The sequence below is a fragment of the Thamnophis elegans genome, chromosome 4, assembly GCF_009769535.1.
Source record: "Thamnophis elegans isolate rThaEle1 chromosome 4, rThaEle1.pri, whole genome shotgun sequence".
Lineage (NCBI taxonomy): Eukaryota > Metazoa > Chordata > Lepidosauria > Squamata > Colubridae > Thamnophis > Thamnophis elegans.
Window position 1 is genome coordinate 50,518,952 of NC_045544.1, and position 21,657 is coordinate 50,540,608.

Below are 21,657 nucleotides of genomic sequence, written 5' to 3' on the forward strand. Positions count from 1 at the left end.
ACGGTGGAATCCTCCTCCCCCTGGGGGACCTCATCCTCTGAAAACCCCACATCCTTTAGTTCCCCTTCCTCGAGGTCGGATGCCTCACTAGCCGTGGATGGGGAGGGAGACCTGGCTTCCCTTGCAGCCGAGGTGCTAGGGCGATCGCTCAGCCCTCTGGGGGGATCCTGGGGGGCCCTGCTCCTGGGAGCCTGTGGCTGCTGAGTTAAGCTAGAAGCCATAACCTGGGCCAAAGCTCTGGCAAACATGTCTTGAAAGCTGCTGGTTAGATCAGGCAGCTGAGGCTGAAGCTCTGGTGGTTGGGAATATTCCCTGGGTTCAGGGGATAGAGGAGCTAGGCGAAGCCGGGCTGGGCTGGCTGCTCTGCGGCCAAAGGGATCCGCTCTCGAATCCAGTAGGGGAGCAGGGGAGAGAGGAGGAGAAAGAGAGCTGTGCCTTCTCAGAGATCCCCCTGGAGAGGCTGGGGATGGAGATCTGTGTGCAGCCCGGGCAGAGGCCCTGCGTGGGGAGCGAGATCTGGGGGGGGGAAGGGCTGATGGTTGCCCTGTAGTCCCTGGCCGAGGCCCTGGTTGCTCTGGTTTCCCTCCTGGGAGATGGATTCCTGGGAGCCCTGGCTTTGTCCCTCCTAGATGGGGATCTGCCTCTGGGAGCAGGGGAAATCACTCTAGAGGACCCTTCCTCTGGATCTGCACCCCCCGGGGCTCTGGGCCTAGAGTTTTTGCTCCTAGTCGCCTCTGCCATTACTCACGGTTTGTTGCTCACCCACGTGCTCCTTCTGCAGCCGGCTGAAATAAATTCCCTTCCTAGGGATAGGCTCCGCCTCTCTCTGATTGCTTGCAGGCTCTGCTGCTGCCGGCAGGCAAGGCCCTGAATTTCCCCCCCGGATCACCGGCGGGGCAGAGCAGAAAGGAAGCCTCTTCCGGCTTCCTACGGCCTTGTGAGTGCTTTCAGTGTCGGAACACTCTTTACACACTCCCACGTGCTCCTAAAATGGCGACAATCCAAAATGGAGGCAGCTGGTGCCGTCTGGAGTCTCCTTTCTTCCTCCGGTGGAAGCCTCTTCACAATCCTGGAAGGGTTCTGGGTTCTCCGGCTTCCCTGGGCTCCTCCAATCTTTGTCTGTAAGTTTTTCTGTGATCCTGGCCCTTCCTGGGGCCTCCACCCCCTTTGGGAAAAACGGGTGGCTCTGCAGGCCTCTAATCACGCTCTCTGGCAAGCCGAGGCTTGATGAGCAGCTGGAGCACAGCAGAAGGCAGGTGAGGTCACTTTAAATTAAAATCCCTTGCTGAGGCTTTTCTTGAGAGTAAAAAAACTCCTGAATCTCGGATGGAAAGGAGAGCAGGAAAATCGCTCCAATTAGGCCGAGATTGAGGTTAAAGTGGCTAGCCACCGGACCAGCAGGAGGTGTGGCTTCCAAAGATTTCCTCAATCTCCAATAGGCAATCAAGATTAGGTTAATACCCAATGGTGACTCCTCCCACCCTTCTCTTCGGAAACTGAATGAATGATTACAAAGCAAAGGCAGGAAAAAAGTCAATGTGGCTATTGCATCCAGTCATAAAAATAAATTACATTATTTAAATGAATTACATTATTTACATCATATTTTATGTCACACTGGAGCAGCAATAGCTGGTTCAGCATTTCTCAGTCTAACTGCCTATATTTACATACAGTATATTCAAAAGTCATAGTCAAACATTGGCATTAGGACTAAAGAACATCATTATCAGCAATCATTCAGATATTGTTTGGTGCACAAAAGTATATAATCTTCCTATCTGCTAAAAATAATGAATTCTGGAGTTCCCACATTTCTAAATGGGTCAGCAGTAAAAAGAAAACTAGGTCATCATCTTTTCTGTGTCACTAGGCCACACCAGTAGCCACTGACTATTACAAACCCCGTTTAGCAATAGCAATATCACTTAGGCTTATATACTGCTTCACGGTGCTCTACAGCCCTCTCTAAGCGATTTACAGAGTCAGCATATTGCCCTCAACATTCTAGGTCCTCATTTTATCCACCTCGGAAGGAGGGAAGGCTGAGTCAACTTTGAGCTGGTCAGTATCGAACTCTTGGCAGTGAACTGAATTTGTATTCTAACCACTGTGTTACCATGGCTCATTTCAGCATTTTCCTGATTCTGAAATACTGAAAATTCAGGTTATGCTGTTCTAATACAGCTAATACTGTTTGCTATTTACCTATCTTCTCTTCACAGAATATATTTAAAAATGGATTCATTTCCCCTTTATTGAAACTCACAGTTTTATTCATTTAGATGTAAAATAATTTGTCAGCTGGCATTAACAAAAGGGAGCCCAGTAATCTTATCATATATTTCTGTTGATTTTGTTATTAAGTGTTTATTTATTTTTATTTATTTATTTGTTAAATTTCTAGGCCGCCCAATCCCGGAGACTTGACAGCCTAACAGAAATTGCCTATTTTGTAGTTAAATCTTCCACTAAAGCCGGTGCTGGAAATTAAAGTAAAACACAATATTTTTGTTAGCTGCTAATGAAAAATGCCTTTTATCTATCTGAAGCATCCCAGAACCTCTGACATCTTTGGGATGAACAGCCTCAACTTATTTTGTCACAGGTCAAAGTGGTCTGTTGTAAAATTGAAATATTTTAAATTCTTGGACAGAATGTTAATCATTCTATTGCTTCTTCCTTTTTTCAAACTTCTTCTTTTAAATTGCCATCAAAATTAATTGAATAAATAATGTAAAACCTAGCTGTGAACACAACTGTTAGTACACAATATATAAAACAAAGAAGACCATGATATAAGTTATAATTAAAAAAATAATTCTTAATTTTCTTTGGGTTACTTCTTTGATTGCTCCTGGTGACAATCACCATCTTGAAATAGTGACCCTTTTAAATATACTGAACAATTAATCCCCTCCTTCAGGAATGCATTTATATAAAAATATGCTGCATTCTTCTGCAGTGGTTTTTCTTCATCCCTGCCATGTGTGAGAAAATAGTTCAACTATTGAAAACCTGTGATAGATGGTTGATTTTCAGACCAATTATAATTGTGTTATAGAAGCCATGGCATACTATTGCATGGAAATGCATTCTTTCTATTGGCAATCAGTAAATAATTAAAAATGGGCCTTACTGACTAGAATTTCTCCTTAAATTTCTTTAAAAAGTAGTTTTTTCTGGTTCTATATTTACATTCAATTTTATTTTCTATTTCTAAGGACTAAATTGAACATGGTATTCATAGAATTGGTAGATGAGCATAGTTTTTAATGGAATAAATAGTAGGTATGGATAGTGTGCACACAGTCTTTACTCAAATCATGATCATCCTCATCATCGTGAGATTGTCAGCTCCAGGAATAGTGTCACAATCTATTAATCTATCTTAATTAAGTTGGGTTTTACATTCTGTAATTTAACATTTTGAGTAACTACATCTGCCGAGCTTGGCATTACGTTTTTGAACCTTTCACAAAATTGAGGGTCTTCATTTTTTCCCTCCCAAACTCCATTCATAGATATCGGAGCCTGAAACATTTCAATTATGATATTTGCCAGAGCTGTTTTTTCTCGGGTCGAACAGCGAAGGGTCATAAATTACATTACCCAATGGTGGAATACTGTATACCGGTGAGTATAGAGTCTTCTTCATTGATTACTCTTAGTTTATTCCGTATTATATCTGTCTTCTGTTTTTTAAGATTCATTCTATTTTACCAAGGTAACTAGTATTATCTTGAATTAAACTTAATGTATTAAAAAGAATTGTAGTTAGCATTGGAAAATGTAAAACAAATGTAAAATCACGTTTTTGAGAATGGACCAAGTTTGTTGTGAAGTAATATTGTTTACACTTTTTTTAAACAAAACCTTCTTTGTTTAAAAGAATATTATAACATTTTGGGGTTTTTTAAATAAAAAGTCTCATTTAAAAGAAAATGTGAACCAATATATATATATTTTCAAAAATATATTCCACTTAGTAATTTTAGTATTACTTTTATTGTTATCTGCTATTATTATTATTGCCATTGATATATATATATATATATATATATATATATATATATATATATATATATATATATATATGTATGTATATATACAGATATATATACATACATACATACATACATACATACATACACATACACATACACATACACATACGGACATATATATATGCGTATGTGTATGTGTATGTATGTATGTATATATGTATGTATATATATGTGTGTGTGTCTATGTATGTATGTATGTATGTATGTATGTATGTATGTGTATATATATATATATATATATATATGTTTTCTGAGGTTTTCGCGGGTGTTAGTATGTAGGTCTCTAGTTGTTCGGGTTTTCTCCCGCGTAGAATTGGAGATGTCTTGGCGACGTTTCGACGAAGTCACATTCGTCATCTTCAGGCTGCTGCTGACTACTTCAGGTTTGGTGTTTCCAGGAGTAGTGTGGTTGCTAACCCACACTACTCCTGGAAACACCAAACCTGAAGTAGTCAGCAGCAGCCTGAAGATGACGAATGTGACTTCGTCGAAACGTCGCCAAGACATCTCCAATTCTACGCGGGAGAAAACCCGAACAACTAGAGACCTACATATATATATATATATATATATATATATATATATATATATATATATATATATAGTCACAACCCCTGGTAAGCCCCAATTATGGGAGGAAGCTAACTGCTTCCATCATCTGTCAATCGGCTCGTCACAAGAGTCCATCACGACAGAAACCCAATATTTTTACTGTTGCCTTTGTTATATATGTGTTTTTTTATTTGTGCTGATAAATAAATAATGGGAGACTAGTATAGATCTATTTCAAGCTATTTAGCTCTCATCAGCTAGCCATACCCTTACTGGGAATCGAGCCTTAGAGGCAATACAGCACAGGCTCGATTCCCAGTAAGGGTATGGCTAGCTCATGAGAGCTAAATAGCTTGAAATAGATCTATACTAGTCTCCCTTTATTTATTTATCAGCACAAATAAAAACACACACACACATATATATGTATGTATGTATGTATGTATGCATGTATATGTATTTACACAGTCAGTTTGAAAGATAGGAATTTGTAAATTCTATGAATATTGACTGCTCTTAATATGTTATTTAGGAATTCATGTTTATAATTTTTTGGAACTCCCATGGTGGCTATGTGTTCTGGCCCAGCAGGATCCGGTTGAGCTGCTGATGGACTCGGATAGCGAGCAACCATATGAGTCTGCCATGGAAGATGTGGAGGATCCTGTGCAGGGTTCAGACTCAGAGCAGGGACCAGAGAGGCTGGTTGGCCACCAGGAGGTGCCTGAGGCATGGAGCAGTGGGGAGGATCAAAGGCAGTTTGTCCCTGATGCTAGATTGAGAAGGGCTGAGAAACGGAAGAAGCCACTCCGTAGGCAGTCTCATAGAAGATAATTAAGCACAGGTGGTTATGGATTGGCCCCTCCCAAGAGAGTTTATAAGTGATGTGTTGGGAGGGGACATTTGCAGGAAACAACCATTCGAACTAGTAGTGAAGAAAATCTGTCTATATTCTAGCCATGTCTGTTCATTGGGATTATTTGCATTGCTTCATTTGAACTATCTGGGTTGCTGCCAAGCTATTCTATTGAATGTGAGTTGGCTGGGCCCTCAGCCAAAGGATTCGTTATCTCCGTAATTAAATAGTGGCAAACAGCCAAGCCTGTGTTCTGGTTTATTCACAGGCCAGGGAGGGTCAGAACACTATGTAATCAGAGACACTTGAAGCATTCCTTTGGGTTGGATCCAATGAGAGGTAGTATTCAGCAGGTTCTGACCAGTTCTGGAGGAAAGTAGCAGAAATTTTGAGTAGTTCAGAGAATCAGTAAATACCACCTCTGACTGGTCCTGCCACCACCTATTCCCTGCTTGCTGAGTCCCAACTGATCAGGAGGGAATGGGGATTTAGCAGTAACCTTCCCTGGAGTGGGGTGGGAATCAGAGGTGGGTTGCTACCAGTTCAGGCGAACTGGTAGTGGAAATGGTGACTGCGTTACCAAACCGGTAGGGATGGCGGACTCGCCACACCCTCAAACCGGTTCCCTGGTCGCCACACCATGGGTTTTAAAAAATATTTTTGATGTTCTGCACATGCACAGATGTATTTAAAGGAAACTGTGCATGTGCGCGGAGCATGCACAAATCATGCACGCACCAAACTGACACTAACACCGGCAGAAACCCACTCCTGGTGGGAATGGAGATTTTACAGCATCCTTTCCCTGCCACGCCCACCAAGCCATGCCCACCAAGCCACACCCACAGAACCGGCAGTAAAAAAATTAAAATTCCACCACTGGACCCAATGCATGTTCAGGGGCTGCAATTTACTTGATTTTCATCCCCTTGCAATGAATGTCATGACTCCCATCAGTTCTAATGTCAAAGTAAAAATAAATACAGAACCAAAGCAGCATCCAATCCAAATTGCAAAAACAGAACCATGCAGGAAAGAACAATAATAAAGAACAACAAGAGATGCAGGTGATATTACTTAAAGGGTCTTTGAAAAAGATTCATTTTTTAAAGTAACTTCTAAAAACTGTCAGAGATGGAAGCAGCCTGCTCTCAATGGGGAGCCCATTCCATACAAGGTTGAACATCAAGAGAATTGAGATTCATTGCTGTGCCTGATGTGAAATCTGGCACTTTGTGAGTTTTTTAATCTCTGTATGAACATAATCAATTCTTTCAGGTTTTGGATAGATAGAATGCAACTTCCAGGGGATGAAAGGAAATGCCTTTCTTTCTGCATCACTAAATGAAGTGCTGTCTTCACAATAATGGGACATTAGGAATATTTTTTTATAGTTAACATGAAGACTTGTGATAACCTATCTTTTAGTAACCCCTTTCAAGATTTGTTTTCACTGTCTCACTGCTGAAATGCTGGCTTCAACAGCAAAAATTGGATTATGGTAAAATTCAATGCACCACTAATTATATCCTCAGTGTGATGCTAATATCTACCCCATAATATGTATCTGTAATGTCAAAAAGGATTAGACAGAGCAACTATTGCATATTTACTTCCTATTCCTAACAAGTTTCTAAAGTAAAGAAGAGAAAATGATTTTGTATGCTGAGATTCTTCTGCTTTCCTCTAGGAACACTACGGTCCCCCTGCTTATCATTTTGATTCATCATATATATATTCATACATTTTGTTTTTGGAATGGCTTTCATTGTGGTTCAAAACTTTAGAAGGTTGTCAGCTTACTTTATTTATTTATTAGTTCAATTTGTATGGCCAACCAATTTGGAAATGTAGTTCCGGACAGCAAAGAACACACTAAAAAAGATATATAAATGATACAGGTTACTCTTCACTTAGTGATTGCATTTGGTTGCAGCAAAATGGTTGGTAAGTGAATCACATAACTGAGAGAGAGTGTGTGTGTGAGAGAGAGAGAAGGAGAGACTGCAAAGATCACTGGCTGTTGCCATCTCGTTTAGATAAATGAATTGTATTCTTGTATACAGTCTCTTTTGCCTGACCCATTTGTTGTTCTTTTCTTGTTGCCCCTCCCAGGGGGAAACATTGCTTAAACAATCTCTCTCTCTCTTTTGATATACCTGAGCTACAACACATCCATAAATTTAAATTATTATCTTCACCACCTTTATCAACTTCTCATTTTTGAACTCACAGGGTGAAAGCACTTTTGACAAAAACAATTTTAACTTTAATCAGGAATTCTATTAGTAAGTGAAAAGCATCTTTCTGGGTTCTTGGTAATCTCACAATCTCCCTCCTCCCTGATTTCTCCCTTGTAATTAGGAATGTATATATAAAAGACATTATTTTAAACTTGCATGGCAGCAAGCAAAAATTGAGAGACTTGAACTAGGACATTAATACCAGGAATGTCAACATCCATTTTGTAACACATTCAAGTACTAACCACATCAATTATTAATAGCCTAAGCCTAGGATCATGTAATTATTCATGAAAGTTCCAGATTTCCACATAAATGGGTAAGATATGATCATCCTAAATGTTTATCAGCGAGCTTATGGAATGCTTTCTAGGGTCTTGATGCACAGGGCTTTCTAGAGTCTTGATGCACAGGGCTTGATGCACAGTAATTTAGGCATTTGTCTAGCATGGCACAAGAGATGGGTGTGGTGCAGAGTGACAGATGGAAGCAGGTTGTGCCTTTGGGGCCACCTTGGAAACAGCAAAGGACTGGCCTACGGTGTTGCTGTCAGCGAAAACGGAGCTCGGGAGGGTCGCATGCAGCCCTCCCGAGCTCCATTTTCACTGGCAGAGGGCTGCATGAGACCGTAGCAGCCAAAAACAGGTAGCCGACATGAATGATGTTGAGCTGGCCATGCCCACCATGGACAAACCCACTCTGGACACCCCTCCAAGGTCAAACACAACCCTGATGCAGCCCTCGATGAAATCAAGTTTGACACCCCTGCTCTACTTCATATTGGCTGAGTTTCCACAATGCACAGCACCAAGGAAACCCTGTATTGCCTCAGTGTGTCTTGTAAATCTAGATGTTCTACAAATGGAGTAGAAAACATTATAGGTAGTAGCCAACACTTATATTTTGGAATTGAGCATTGAAGATCTCAATTCCCAGAAATTGGCAATAATGTATATAATCTTAAATTTTATTCTACAAGAGAATGAAACAACCTTGTCTGAATCCTATTGTCAGCCTAGAATTTCATGAATCATTCAACGTTGTTGCTGTTAGTTACGAAGTTGTGTCCAACCAATCGCAACCCCATGGACAACGTTCCTCTAGGCCTTCCTGTGCTCTACCATCCTCTGGAGTCCATTTAAGCTCACACCTACTGCTTTGGTGTCTCCATCCAGCCACCTCATTCTCTGTCATCCCCTTCTTCTTTTGTCCTCAATCTTTCCCAGCATTAGGCTCTTCTCCAGTGAGTCCTTCCTCCTCATTCGGTGCCCAAAGTATTTGTCTTTCATCTTCAGGATCTGGCCTTAGATTTAGATCTATAGAGCAGTCAGGGTTGATCTCCTCTAGGACTGACCAGTTTGATTATCTTGCATTCTAAGGGATTCGCAGGAGTCTTTTCCAGCACCATAGTTCAAAGACATTTCCTTCTGGAGAAGGAAATGGCAACCCACTCCAGTATCTTTGCCATAAAAATCCCATGGACAGTACCAAAAGGCCTTCAACATTACTTCTCTTAATAGTCTCCTAAAGTAATAATTAGGATGCACTTTTTAATAGCTTTTGAAGAGCTTATTAAATTTATAGCTGACTCATCATCACATTTATAGCTGACAGTAATAAGGATTTTTATTATCCTCTATTATTATTTTAAGAGTATTTATTATTCATAGCTTTTCTTTTGTGTTATTTGTAGTTGATTTTTTGAACTGCTTCAAAAACAGCAAAAACAAGAAATTAGAATATTTAAAGCTGCCCATATGTTCTTCATCATTCATGCTTTTTAAAAATCTGAATTTTCTCAGTTACATTTAGAAGGACAGTGATGAAATTTGCTAAGTGCTTATCAAAACGGGGCGATTGATAATCTCATTTATTTCCATTAGAATATTCAGTATTTACAGCTCTTTCCAGCTACTACAGAGTTCATAAAGATGAGGGTCTTCTGAGGAAAAGTAATAACCACTTTAGCCAATTGTATGAAAGATGGCTGAATCATACAATAAATTTAATCAAGCCAGTCGAAACCTATCTAGCCATTGTATACATACAACATGTTAACCATGCGTCATTATAATTTTTTGAGTGGCTCAATACATTTCATGAACTTAGTTGTTCCACCAGTGTATGATTCAGTGTTCTGGGTGAATTTAGAAAATAGTTTTATTCAGAAACTAGGTTTAATGCATTGTGGGATTTGACACAATTGTAGAAATCAAGCATTTTAAATCCTTCGATAAAAGTCTGTATTTTGTATTTTTTTTAAAAAAATCTTGGGTTTTTTTCATCTTCTCTACAAAGAATTTCATAATTTTAAAACCACTGAACAATATTCTCATCCATCCTTACCATTAAATGCCTTAAGTCTTGATCTGTGCCCTAACCTGTTGTTTCTGACATTTCTTCTGGCCCAGAAATTGGAGGGGACGGTGCATTTAAATCAAATTGAAAATACCTTTGGAGTTTTAAAGGAACTATTACTGAAATGTTACATAATCCATTCTCAGATCAATTGTTCCTTTTCACACTCCCAGCTCAAAATCAAGTGACTTTTTGTTTCATTTTGTAAAGCCAGTTATTTATGATGTAAAAACAGAGGGGAAATTTAATAATGTCATAGAAAATAGGAAGGGTTTTGTGTTTTGTTTTGTTCTGTTTTTAATATTTTCTCTCTCTTTTAAAAAAAAATTTGGAGTGGTGTTACAGGAATGTTTAGCAGCAAACAAGCCATGTGGTGATTTAACATACCAATTTTCCTTTTATTTTAACAATAGCCACAATTTGGGCAACTGAAAATTGGCAGTTTTGCCATTGAATTTCAGTGTATGTTTTCAAGATCACAAAATTAAAGGTCTGGTGGTCTGTGGGCCAAGTTTGTTTTCTCATGTTGTAATCAAAACCTTGTCTCTGTTTTACACTGAAAGCATTTTATAGTCAAATCTAACTGCATTTTGTCATAGTTATGCTTGGGGAAACAGATGCAAACCAGACTCCTTATAAATGCCTACATTCTAAAAAAGACATTAATGCCAGATCAATGTGCATACTATACTATAGCATTTACTATACTTTACTATATACATAATCTCAAGAATGAAGAGAGATCATATTTCATCACACCCACATGATAGGGAAGTATTTGTTCTATAATAAGAATGTTTAATTTCTAATTGATTGCTTAATTCATTCATCCATTCATTGCAGAACAGCTCTTCATTAAATTCTCTTTCTTTCTGAAGTAAACCAATACATTCCAGGTTGTTATATTTTTCATTCTCTTTTCTGCTCAATTCAGATGCCCCCCCAATGCACCTCCTTATTCATTTTCCTACTGACCTTTCTCTGCTTATCTTTTCTAGTTTATAATCATCTGATTGTTATCTGAATGCTAAATACAATCCTTCCATTAAAAAATGCCAGTCTTCATTACCAGCATATTCAAAGCCTGTACATAAGAGTTACACAATATTGATTATGTAAATTTTTACAAACAAGGGACTGTGCAAACAAAAAAGGTTTGCAGGTGCCAGCAACTCTTGTCGCAGCCCTTCTGGTCTAGCATTGCAAAGTTGAAGGTTTTTGCCCTGGATTTGAATTTTTGAGAGGTATGAGAAGGAATATGGTAGCACTCCTCTCCTTTGTATTTCAAATCTCTATACACACCAGAGAAATAAGAGCACAATGAAATGAAAATGTGAGGGTCATTATTGCATGACCTGACCCATTTCAGCTTTGGAAAAGTGGATTTATAATAGATTGGTTATTTATTGAAAAAAATCAGTCTTAAAGGACAGTTACTGATACTGTTGTAGACACTTTTTCATGTTTATATAGCTTGTGAGTTTAGGAAATCAATGCATAAGCAATTGTAAACATTGAGCTTACCTATTTTAATTGCTGATGTTTCAAGCACAAGGCTAAAGAAAGTCTCTAATTTATTAAAGTCTTCTGTTGTTCCAACATGACAAATTCAGCAAAAGTGAGTAGGCTCTTTGGCAGGGATTCACTAAAAATCTTTTTCTAGTTTTAAGAATTAAAGGGAAATTATGGAGTTGGAAAATAGCAAGTGTCTATAGCAAGGAACTAATTGAGCAACATACCAAACAAAGTGAAATTGATTTTGTCCTTTATTGAAAACCAATAAACCAATCTCAAAACCTTTCTTAATTATTTGAAAATCTTATTAAGGATAGCAGCAACTACTAATGTGTTTGGAAATACATTCCCATGTTTCATATATACAGGGCGGGGCATAACCTTTTCCTAGGGGGTCACAGCAACACTTGTAATAACAACACAAATAATTCATACACCATTCGAAAGCCCATCAAAAACTGAGTTTATTGACACGATTTAATAGTCAGTATGACCACCATTAGCCCTTCGAACAGCATTCAAACGAGGTGGATAAGAACACAACAAATCTTCAAACAGTTCCGTTCGATTTTCCAGATTTTTCAACACAGTTTCCAAATTCATTCTCAAAGTTTCAACCGAATATCGATTTTGACCTTGCTCCTGAATCATCAGAGCTTCCACTTCATCCTTAATTATGGCCCCAATGTTCTCTGCCGGATTGAGATCTGGCGAATTTCCCGGCCAGACGTCATTGCCCCAAAATTCGACATTGTTTTCCTTTAACAATTGCTGAGTCGCATTTGCACGCATGCAAGGAGCTTTGTCATGAAGAAAGACAGCCTCACCAACCACCAAGACATTGTCTGGATCACTGAGAAATGGAATGACATTCTCCAATAAAATTTTCTCACGGAAATAACTGCCATCCCAGGATTCCCCTTTATCCTTCAAAACCCAATGCAGTTTCTTGGCTGTGAAAATGACGAAAATCCCGATGCAAGTCGGATTGCGAACGATTTGTCGATATCGTTCATGTTTGGCGATGTCGTCGACGTCTTTAGCCCAAATTCGATCGTTCTGGAAATTCGGTTTTCGAATGGCATAAACGAAGAATTCGTCAGATGGCGCCAAATGAAGAAAATCTTCCTCGGTCCATTCAGACAACCAATCGCACAACCAAAGCCGATCTTGAACGTGTGTTTGAGTTTTCAATGGTTTGCAAATGACGTGGAATGGCTTCAAACCTTCTCGTTCTCGATATCGGCCGATTGTCCTTTGATCAACTCGTTTTCCACGAATTTGAAGGATTTCTTGGGCCACTTTTCGGTTTCCTTTTCGTTGTTTGCGACTGCCAGTTGCAATGATGGCTTTGCTTTCTTGGGACAGTTGCAGAGGACGCCCTTCTCCAAATTTTGTGAAACATTCTTGGGCTGTTTTGTTCCAATTATCAGTAACCCAATCCGGATGACGTTTCAATTTGTTTGCAATCCATTTTCGATTGATAAACGTCGCTCCAGCATCGCGAGCCTCTCGAAAGGCAACGCATTTTATTCTGTCAATGATCCTTTGTTCTTCCGAATCGAATTTTCCAGCCATTCTTAAAGCAAATTTAACATTTAATAGCTCATTCAATTCAGTTTTTTATGGGCTTTAAAATGAGGTGTCGCGGAAGTTGTAAACTGCTGTCGATCTTGCTGTGACCCCCTAGGAAAAGGTTATGCCCCGCCCTGTAGTTACAAAATTTCATATTTAATGGAACTTCACTTGGAACTATGAATCTATCCAAGATTCACTTTAGATCAGAGCTTCTAAATACCTCAAATAACTGTTAGTGTTATTATTCTTTTTTTTTTAATTAATTTTTTTTTATTTTGTTACATAAACAACACATACCCACACCAGTGGGAAAAGAAAAAATCAAAACACAAAAAAGACAAAAAAACAAAAAACAAGGCAGGGGGGGAAAAAAGGAAAAACAAAAGGAAAAAAAGAAAAAAAACCACAGGTATATATTATAAAAAAGTATATCAGCTGGTTACAACATGTTTTGGTGCATCTCTTCCATTAATTCATATTAATTCAAATATCTTAACTCAAATGTTTACCATATTGACATCATTATACCTCCACTTTTAGTTGACTACAGATATTTAAACATCTTTCATCCTTAACTATGCCAAAGATTTAATCCATAACCACATGCTAACATTTCATTTACTTGTTTGTAAAATCCTCTATTAACATCAAATCCTCATATCTTGTTTTAGCTAAACATCCATAATATTTAATACCAAAAATTCCATCTTCCATGTGTATAGTTTATTATCATTCTCCTTTCTTTATGTAATTATATCGTATATCGTAACATTTTCCCCATATTAGTTAACATTTAACTGTATATAGTTTTATTTTACTTTTTAATAGTGATAATTATTGTGATTAATAACCTTTGTATATGGTCCAAAAATATTTCCAACCTTCCCTTCTCATATCCAATTATTATTTATCATATCAACTCCACATTATATACATTACTATCATCATCAATTATTATTCAACTATGTCTATTACAAATAAGAATAATTAGGTTTAGCTAATTTTGAATTGTATTCTTCCATCTATCAGCCTGTGTCTCTCCAATAACAAAACCTCCTTAATCCTATTGCCGTTCGTGGAACAAGTTCACCAAACGTCTTTATAAGCAAGTCCAAACAGGAATATCTTCGCACCTTTTTGCTTAAGATGCCTCTCATATAATGTCCTACACGTTGTCCTACGCTTGTTGCACTTTTAAGCTTGTCTTTAATTCTCAGTGGTGGTATCGAAAATTTTGCAAATGATGTTTCATGAAGTATAAATTCTTTAATGCTTCTCATTCCTCCTGCTCTCTGTCTTTTGAAATAAATCTTCTGTATGGCTGCCCCCCCTTCAAACGTTGCATCTCTTTCTCCCTCCGAAGTAAACCAGATGCCCGGAGTGTCAGCAAGTTGAGAATCTTTAAACCAGATGCCCGGAATGTCAGCAAATTGAGAATCTTCATTTCTGACATCCTTCATTTGTATTTCAGGAACATTCAAACATTCAACATTCTCACTTTTTTCTTCATATTTTGATGTTAAAAACAGCAAATAGTCCAGTTTTTTTTCAAATCTATCATACGTGTCGGACAACTTCCGTAACGCGGAAAAAATCATTTGAAATGAATCATTTGAAACTTGCATAGACGCCATATTTGTGATGCAGTTAGTATTTTTTCCTTTAGAGGCTTTAAGGTATTTGCAAGTAAAAATAAGCTGGGAGCTGTGCAATCTTATCTGATCTTAGACCAACACAGCCAAGCAATAAAAGTGTCAAGTTGTAGGAAGCCAAATTATAGTAAATTGGTTTACAGCCCACTTACAGAGAGTCAGAGGAGATGTTGAAGTAATCTTTCCTTTGTCCATGTAAGTAGCATTTAAAACATTTAAGAAATAGGGTAGCCACCGGCCATAAACCCATAAAAAAATCCAATTCGCTAAATTCTTCTGTTCTTTGGTTTCAATTAGCTTAAATTTTTATGCGGACTGTGTCTCTCTGAGTAATAAAATCACCTTACCAGTTGGAAACACTTCACGCCATTCTTAGGGGCAACCTGCAGTTTCGGTTAGCTTACAGCTAATCCAGAAGTCACTGGCAAAGGAGGTTAAATTCCAAGCCCCCCAGAGACTTTGCGAACGTCTCTGGGGTCACTGGATCTCCTCCAACCTTTCACTGTCTCTCCGGGACAGCTTGGGTCCGAAAAGGACCGTCCAATTTCCTTCGGAATAGAGGAATTTCAGGAATAGCCTGAAAATCCGTCTTCTCACTGCTAAGCCCCGCCTTCTTCTCTTCTGTTAGTGTTATTATTCTTGATGCTTCCTGGGTGCCTTTAGTAGCTAGGAATACAGGTTGTGAATTTTCTAATGCAAAACTCTTTCTTGTACTCATAAAAGTAAAATAGAATTATGAGCACAACTGATTGAAATACCATCTCTTTATTAACCATTCATTCTTTCTGACAGAATTCATGTTGCAATAGTGACATTGTCTGCTGGAACATTAATTTGACCCTGAAAAAATACTTCAAGAAAGTTTTCTTGGGGAAAAAACCAAACTCAAAGTTGTGTTGGATTTCTTACCAATTTTACAAATCTGGGAAACTACTTTTGTATCTTAGTTTTCTTCTCTTATACAAAAAAAAATATCACTCAAAATAATGAATGAGTGGTTGTTTGATATTGTTATTCTTCATAGAGAAGTAGCCATTTACCTTTTTGAAGGTAAGCTCAGTGCACCAATATGTATTCTTATACTTAAGTGGGGAAAAAATCATCTCATTCTACATTTTATGAATTATATATTCATCCACTTTTTCATATTCCAATTAGTGGAAATGTATGAGTGCAGCATTTGTTTGACTAAGCAGTCCATATGCTCATAAAACATTCAAATGGGGAATCAAATATTTTGATACAGAAGCAATATTGTTATGTTTTACTCTCATATATATTGATAGAAAACACTGCTGGACCTCTTAGCTTTGACAAGGTAGTAAATGAGTCTTGCAATGCTTCATTTTATTTGGTTCTATTTTAGGAATATATGGAAAACATTTAAGTATAATTAATTTATTATATTAATTCATATTTTGAGTAACACAAGAAAAGTTTTTAGATAATGTCTGTTCTAACTTTTGTTCAACTCACTTTATTAAATTGATTTTTTTTCTTTTTAAGTTAAGCTTTTTGTATTCTTGCTTTTTTGGGTTTGGAAACATTTTGTTTCCAGTAATTTTAAATCATTGTCATTTGCATATTGTAACAAGCATCAGAAGAAAATATAATGTAATGCATTCATCATTTCAAGCAGAAAGTAAACATTTAATTTGTGTTTTCTGTTTTGTTTCTTCTTCTCCTAGACAACATCAGGGGAAGATGTACGTGATTTTACTAAAGTGCTAAAAAACAAGTTCCGATCCAAGAAATATTTTGCTAAACATCCACGACTTGGTTATCTGCCAGTGCAAACAGTTTTAGAAGGCGACAATTTAGAGACGTGAGTTTTGAACAGAGATTGGGTCTTTTCAATATAGTATTTTTTCTCACAAAGATTTTTTCTAAGGGTAGAAGCTACAATGAGAATACTTTGCAACTTCGTTTATAACTAAACATGTTCGAACGCAAGAAGAAAGCTAAAAACACAGAAGTATTAAAAATTCAGGCATAGTAAAATGTCCTTTAATAAAACATATAAACTATATTTATTTAAGACATTTTAAAAGTACATTTACTGAATGTGTCCAATACAGCTAAAATTACTTTGTAGTTCCATTTACTTAGTGGGAATGAATTAAAGACAGTTTTAAAATTGCATACTGAACCATGCCCAGAAATTGGTTTTTATTCTTTAAACAAAAAGGAGAACATACTTTCGATGTGATTACAGTGAAAGAGAAGCATGTCACTTAAGATGGTCTCATCAAATATATTCATCCTGAAAGTCTCTTTAAATTGCACTCCAGTTTACGTGCATTGTAATGATATCATTAATGAATAGAATTAGCATTAGATTTAGTTTTCTATACATTTACTTTCTGTACACCTGTTTGTTGAATGGTACATGCCAAAGCTGTAAAAATTGGTTTATATACTGAAAAATTGCAATCAAATCAAATTGTACAGAATAAACACTCTACATTAATGTAATAAACTATTAAAATCTGTATAAGCTTCATTTTTAGCAAGATACTTTAAACGAATTCCTAACAATTAAGAACTATGTAAGGTTTCAATTAGTTCCTTTTTTGATTATAGGATGGGGAAAGATACTGTTTTTAAGATTATTGCTCTTCTATTTGATCATCAAATGATCACTTTTTTCTCTGTAATATATTCTGAAGTGGGTTTGGTTATGAGCAATTTCATTTTTCCTCTACGTCTTCTAAAACAAAATATTGGGGTAGAACAATAAATAAATATATTGTGCAGTACTTGTCTAAATAGTATCAGTATTTTAATCTTCTGTTTTCTTTCTATGCTTCTTTTCTTTCAGTCCTATCACTCTTATTAGTATGTGGCCAGAGCAGTATGAGTAAGTATCTTCCATCTTTGTGCTTGGTAAGGTAGCTAAGTTTAATATATCAAATATTTCTTCTGCAAAATTGTGGAAATGAATGAGACCATGCACAATCCTGGTTCTCTGAATCTTCCATTTATTTGACTAGAACAGGCATGAAATAAAACTTCTGAATGGCGAACATTTGTTACCATATTTGTTTGAGTCAAGGCCATCACCTTAAGAGGCATTTCGTTCTTTTGTGTTTAATACTGTAAAAAAAATCTTGTTTTTTTATAATTTAGAAAATTCAACTTCTTTTCTGTTAAATTCCACTAGCCCCTCCCAATCTCCACAACTGTTTCATGACGACACCCATTCCAGGATAGAACAATATGCTAACAGGTAAGAGGCAAATTTGTGTGTGTGTGTGTGTGTGTTGATATATCGCAGAACTGAGATTGACATTACAAATTAGAACAGTGATGCTGAACCTTTTCGGCACCAAGTGCCCAAACCAGAATGCATGTGCATGCATGCACCAGAGTCCCAGAACCCCAAAGACCAGCTGCGCACTGGCCACCTGGTCTTCGGGTTTCTGGCATGCGCATGCACGCTTGCCAGCTGCTCTTAGCACACGCTGGAGTGCATGCGCACCTGCCAGCTGGTCTTTGGTTTCTGGCGCTCCTGAAAAGCAGCTGGCGATGGCAGGCATGCCCACAAAGAGTGCTCTGCGTACCACCTCTGGCATGCATGCCATAGGTTCAACATCACAGAAATAGAAAGTATGCATTCTTTTGTATTATCATCTATCTGTGTAAATTTAAGAGTTAAACATTGAAAAATGATGTAATGCATAATTAAAGTTATGACCATCATTGAATGACCACTTAAAGGTTAATACATGATGTGCCTCAGAAATACATCATTTATCAGTTTGGGTTTTTGGAATTTTTAAATCTCTTTTAGGTGTTGAATGGTTCTATAAATTGGTTTATCCTTTGCTCAAATGATAAAAAATTAAGACATACAAACTATCTGATACCAAACATAGTTTATTTAACATCTGTAAACTAATAAAGAGGATGCGAGGCCATTCTCCTTTAAAAGTGAGTTTGAGCTGTGATGAGTGACCCCACCTTCTGTATCTTTTGGGGACCCTGAGAGGGACCACAGGGACAGTGAAAATATTCTCTGTGGATGCAGGGCACAGTTCGGCTTCAGTATTACTTTAAGGCCTTCCTGGAACTCCTATATGAAGATTATGAATTATGAGTGAAAGTTATGAAATAAAAGTTTTATTTCAAAGGAGGAAGAAAAAAAAGATGGGACAACAACATGGCAGCATATTTTACAAAAATGATAAGTCTGAGGAAATCATCAGGTTTTTAAGTGATAAGAATGAACATTTATTATGGAATAGGCAGTAACTTGTTATTTGGTTGTTCCGATTGATTGATTGGTTTAGAAAATTTATATTGCCGCCTACTCGCACATGGCGACTCAAGACAGCTCACAGGACATAAAAGCACAATATAAAAGAAATAAATATAATAAAAATTAAAAATAATAAAATAATAACCCCCTCCCCAGCAACAGCACACATTCATACCAGCCATTAAATGGGCTCCATCCTGCTCTGGGTTTCCCAGGCCTGCTGGCAGAACCACATCTTTAGGACCTTCCAAAAGAGTGTTAGATAATGTTCCAGAAGAAGGGAGCCACCACAGAGAAGGCCCTTCTTCTGGGTCCCGCCAGATGTATATCCTTAGGGGACTGGAACCCACAATATTCCTTGCCTCCCCACTTTAGTGGGTCAGGTAGTTGTGACTTATAGCAAACTGCCAAAAAAATACTACAGTTGCTGAATTGAGAACTAATCTGTACGAAATATAATCATAATTTATCTTTCATGGATATGGTTTTCTTTTAGGTTGGCCCAAATGGAGCGGAGCAATGGTTCCTTCTTCACCGATGGTAGCTCCACCACAGGAAGTGTGTAAGTAGATTTAGTAACTGGAATTATTATAAAAAATAATGATCACTCATTTAGGCTTAGGGCCTATGTGATATTTGGTACATTTTTTGCCTTAAAATGGTAGAAAACTGCTTTACCAGTTTTTTGCCATTGAGCAATTTTAGATAACTGTAGGCCCCCCCACTTCTCAAAATATTATGCAGAAATATGTTGCTCTTCTATGTTATACAGATGGTTTACTGTTTAAAGCAGCAATCAGTTTAAATCCTTTATAAAGTTGCAAGTTTATGTTCTTTTCAGTTAATACATTTTTTCAATTCATTTATTTTTTGCCTCTTCAAGCAATTTTATAATATTTAAAACGATGACATTAGTTATGCATTTAGTATTGATATACAATTCATTTATATTTCAAACATGTAAAGTATGTATTTATGCTGACCCTCTCAATCTCTAGGGAAGATGAGCATGCTCTTATCCAGCAGTATTGCCAGACTCTGGGAGGTGATTCACCAATGAGTCAACCGCAAAGTCCAACCCAGATCTTGAAGTCAGTGGAGAAAGAAGAACGAGGAGAACTTGAACGAATCATTGCTGACCTCGAGGAAGAGCAAAGGTTCCATAACCCTGTTCTACATTCACCATGTCTTGAAGATTGGCTATGAAAAAAATATTAAGGGTCACAGGCTTATTTCTGTGTGTCAGTAGGAAAATAGGAATCAAATATGCTAAATATAGTCTTTCAAAGTTGAAATGGTGGGAATTGTTCCTTTCCTAGGTTGGCCATTCCCTTCCTTGGTCCTCTTCTTGTACCTCAACATTTCAACCAATGTAAATAATTGGCACCTGCTCATGTTTCTCCGTTTCAACCTCTTCCTGCCCCAGTGATATTTCTCAAAGTTCTCTCCCTTAAACTGAATTGAGCCCCTCCTCCTCATTTTTCTTTTTTTACACAAAATATAAAGGCAAGAGATACTCTATCAGTCCATGGTTGAGGAAAGGATTTACAATTCAGAAATCTTGGAGTCCTAGTGGACAACCATTTAAATATGAGCCAGCAGTGTGCAGCAGCTGCCAAAAAAGCCAACACAGTTCTAGGCGGCATAAGCAGAGGGATAGAATCAAAATAACATGAAGTGTTAATACCACTTTATAATGCCGTGGTAAGGCCACTTCCACTCATTGGAATACTGTATTCAGTTTTGGTCACCACGATGTAGAAAAGATGTGGAGACTCTAGAAAGAGTGCAGAGAAGAGCAACAAAGATGATTAGGAGACTGGAGACTAAAACATATGAAGAATGGTTGCAGGAACTGGGTATGTCTAGTTTAATAGAAAGAAGGACATGATAGCAGTGTTCCAATATCTCAGGGGTTGCCACAAAGAAGAGGGAGTCAAACTATTTTCCAAGGCACCTGAGGGTAGAACAAGAAGCAATGGGTGGAACCAATCAAGGAGAGAAGGAACTTAGAATTAAGAGAAATTTCCTGACAATTAGAACAATTAATCGGTGGAATAGGTTGTCTCCAGAAGTTGTGAATGCCCCAACACTGGAAGTCTTTAAGAAGATGTGGATAACCATTTGTCTGAAATGATATAGGGTTTCCTGCCTAGGCAGGGGGTTGGACTAGAAGACCCCCCTGGTCAATTCCAACTCTGCTGTTGTATTATTCTATAAATCAAATCTCGGTCTTCCCCAGATAGAGCTAGAAAGATTCCAGCCTAAAATCAAAGTCTTATATTCCCAAGAAGTGGCCACCTTTTATGAGCCCGAGGACCATCATAGCAGAGTTGAGTTCCTTCTGGTTCGAACCAGTTTGGCTGAACTGCTAGTGGCTTGGCGGTCTGGGTTGCTGGAACCGGCAGCAACCCAGACCTGCCACGCCCCCGAACCAGTTCTCCTGGTAGTGCCATAGGCATCGCCATCTTGTTTTTTGCTTCTGCACTTGCGCAGAGCAATTTTTGTTGTACTGCGCATGCGCGCACAGCGCGTCCCTGACTAAACCAGCATTAGTGGCTGCTGGAACCCACCT

General features: G+C 37.8%; 1 protein-coding gene across 4 annotated transcripts in view; it reads left to right on the forward strand.

Moving 5' to 3' along the window:
• LOC116507148 (utrophin-like) overlaps positions 1–21,657 on the forward strand; it is a 143,671-nt gene that overhangs the window by 94,259 nt on the left and 27,755 nt on the right. For 3 of the 4 annotated variants that reach the window (XM_032215099.1, XM_032215101.1, XM_032215100.1), the window contains 6 exons: positions 3,525–3,636; positions 16,510–16,646; positions 17,643–17,681; positions 17,985–18,050; positions 19,579–19,644; positions 20,081–20,239. In XM_032215099.1, the coding sequence (XP_032070990.1) occupies positions 3,525–3,636; positions 16,510–16,646; positions 17,643–17,681; positions 17,985–18,050; positions 19,579–19,644; positions 20,081–20,239 (579 nt within the window). Of the gene's footprint in view, positions 1–3,524; positions 3,637–16,509; positions 16,651–17,642; positions 17,682–17,984; positions 18,051–19,578; positions 19,645–20,080; positions 20,240–21,657 lie in introns of those variants that run through there. The other variant, XM_032215098.1, reaches the window with a different exon arrangement.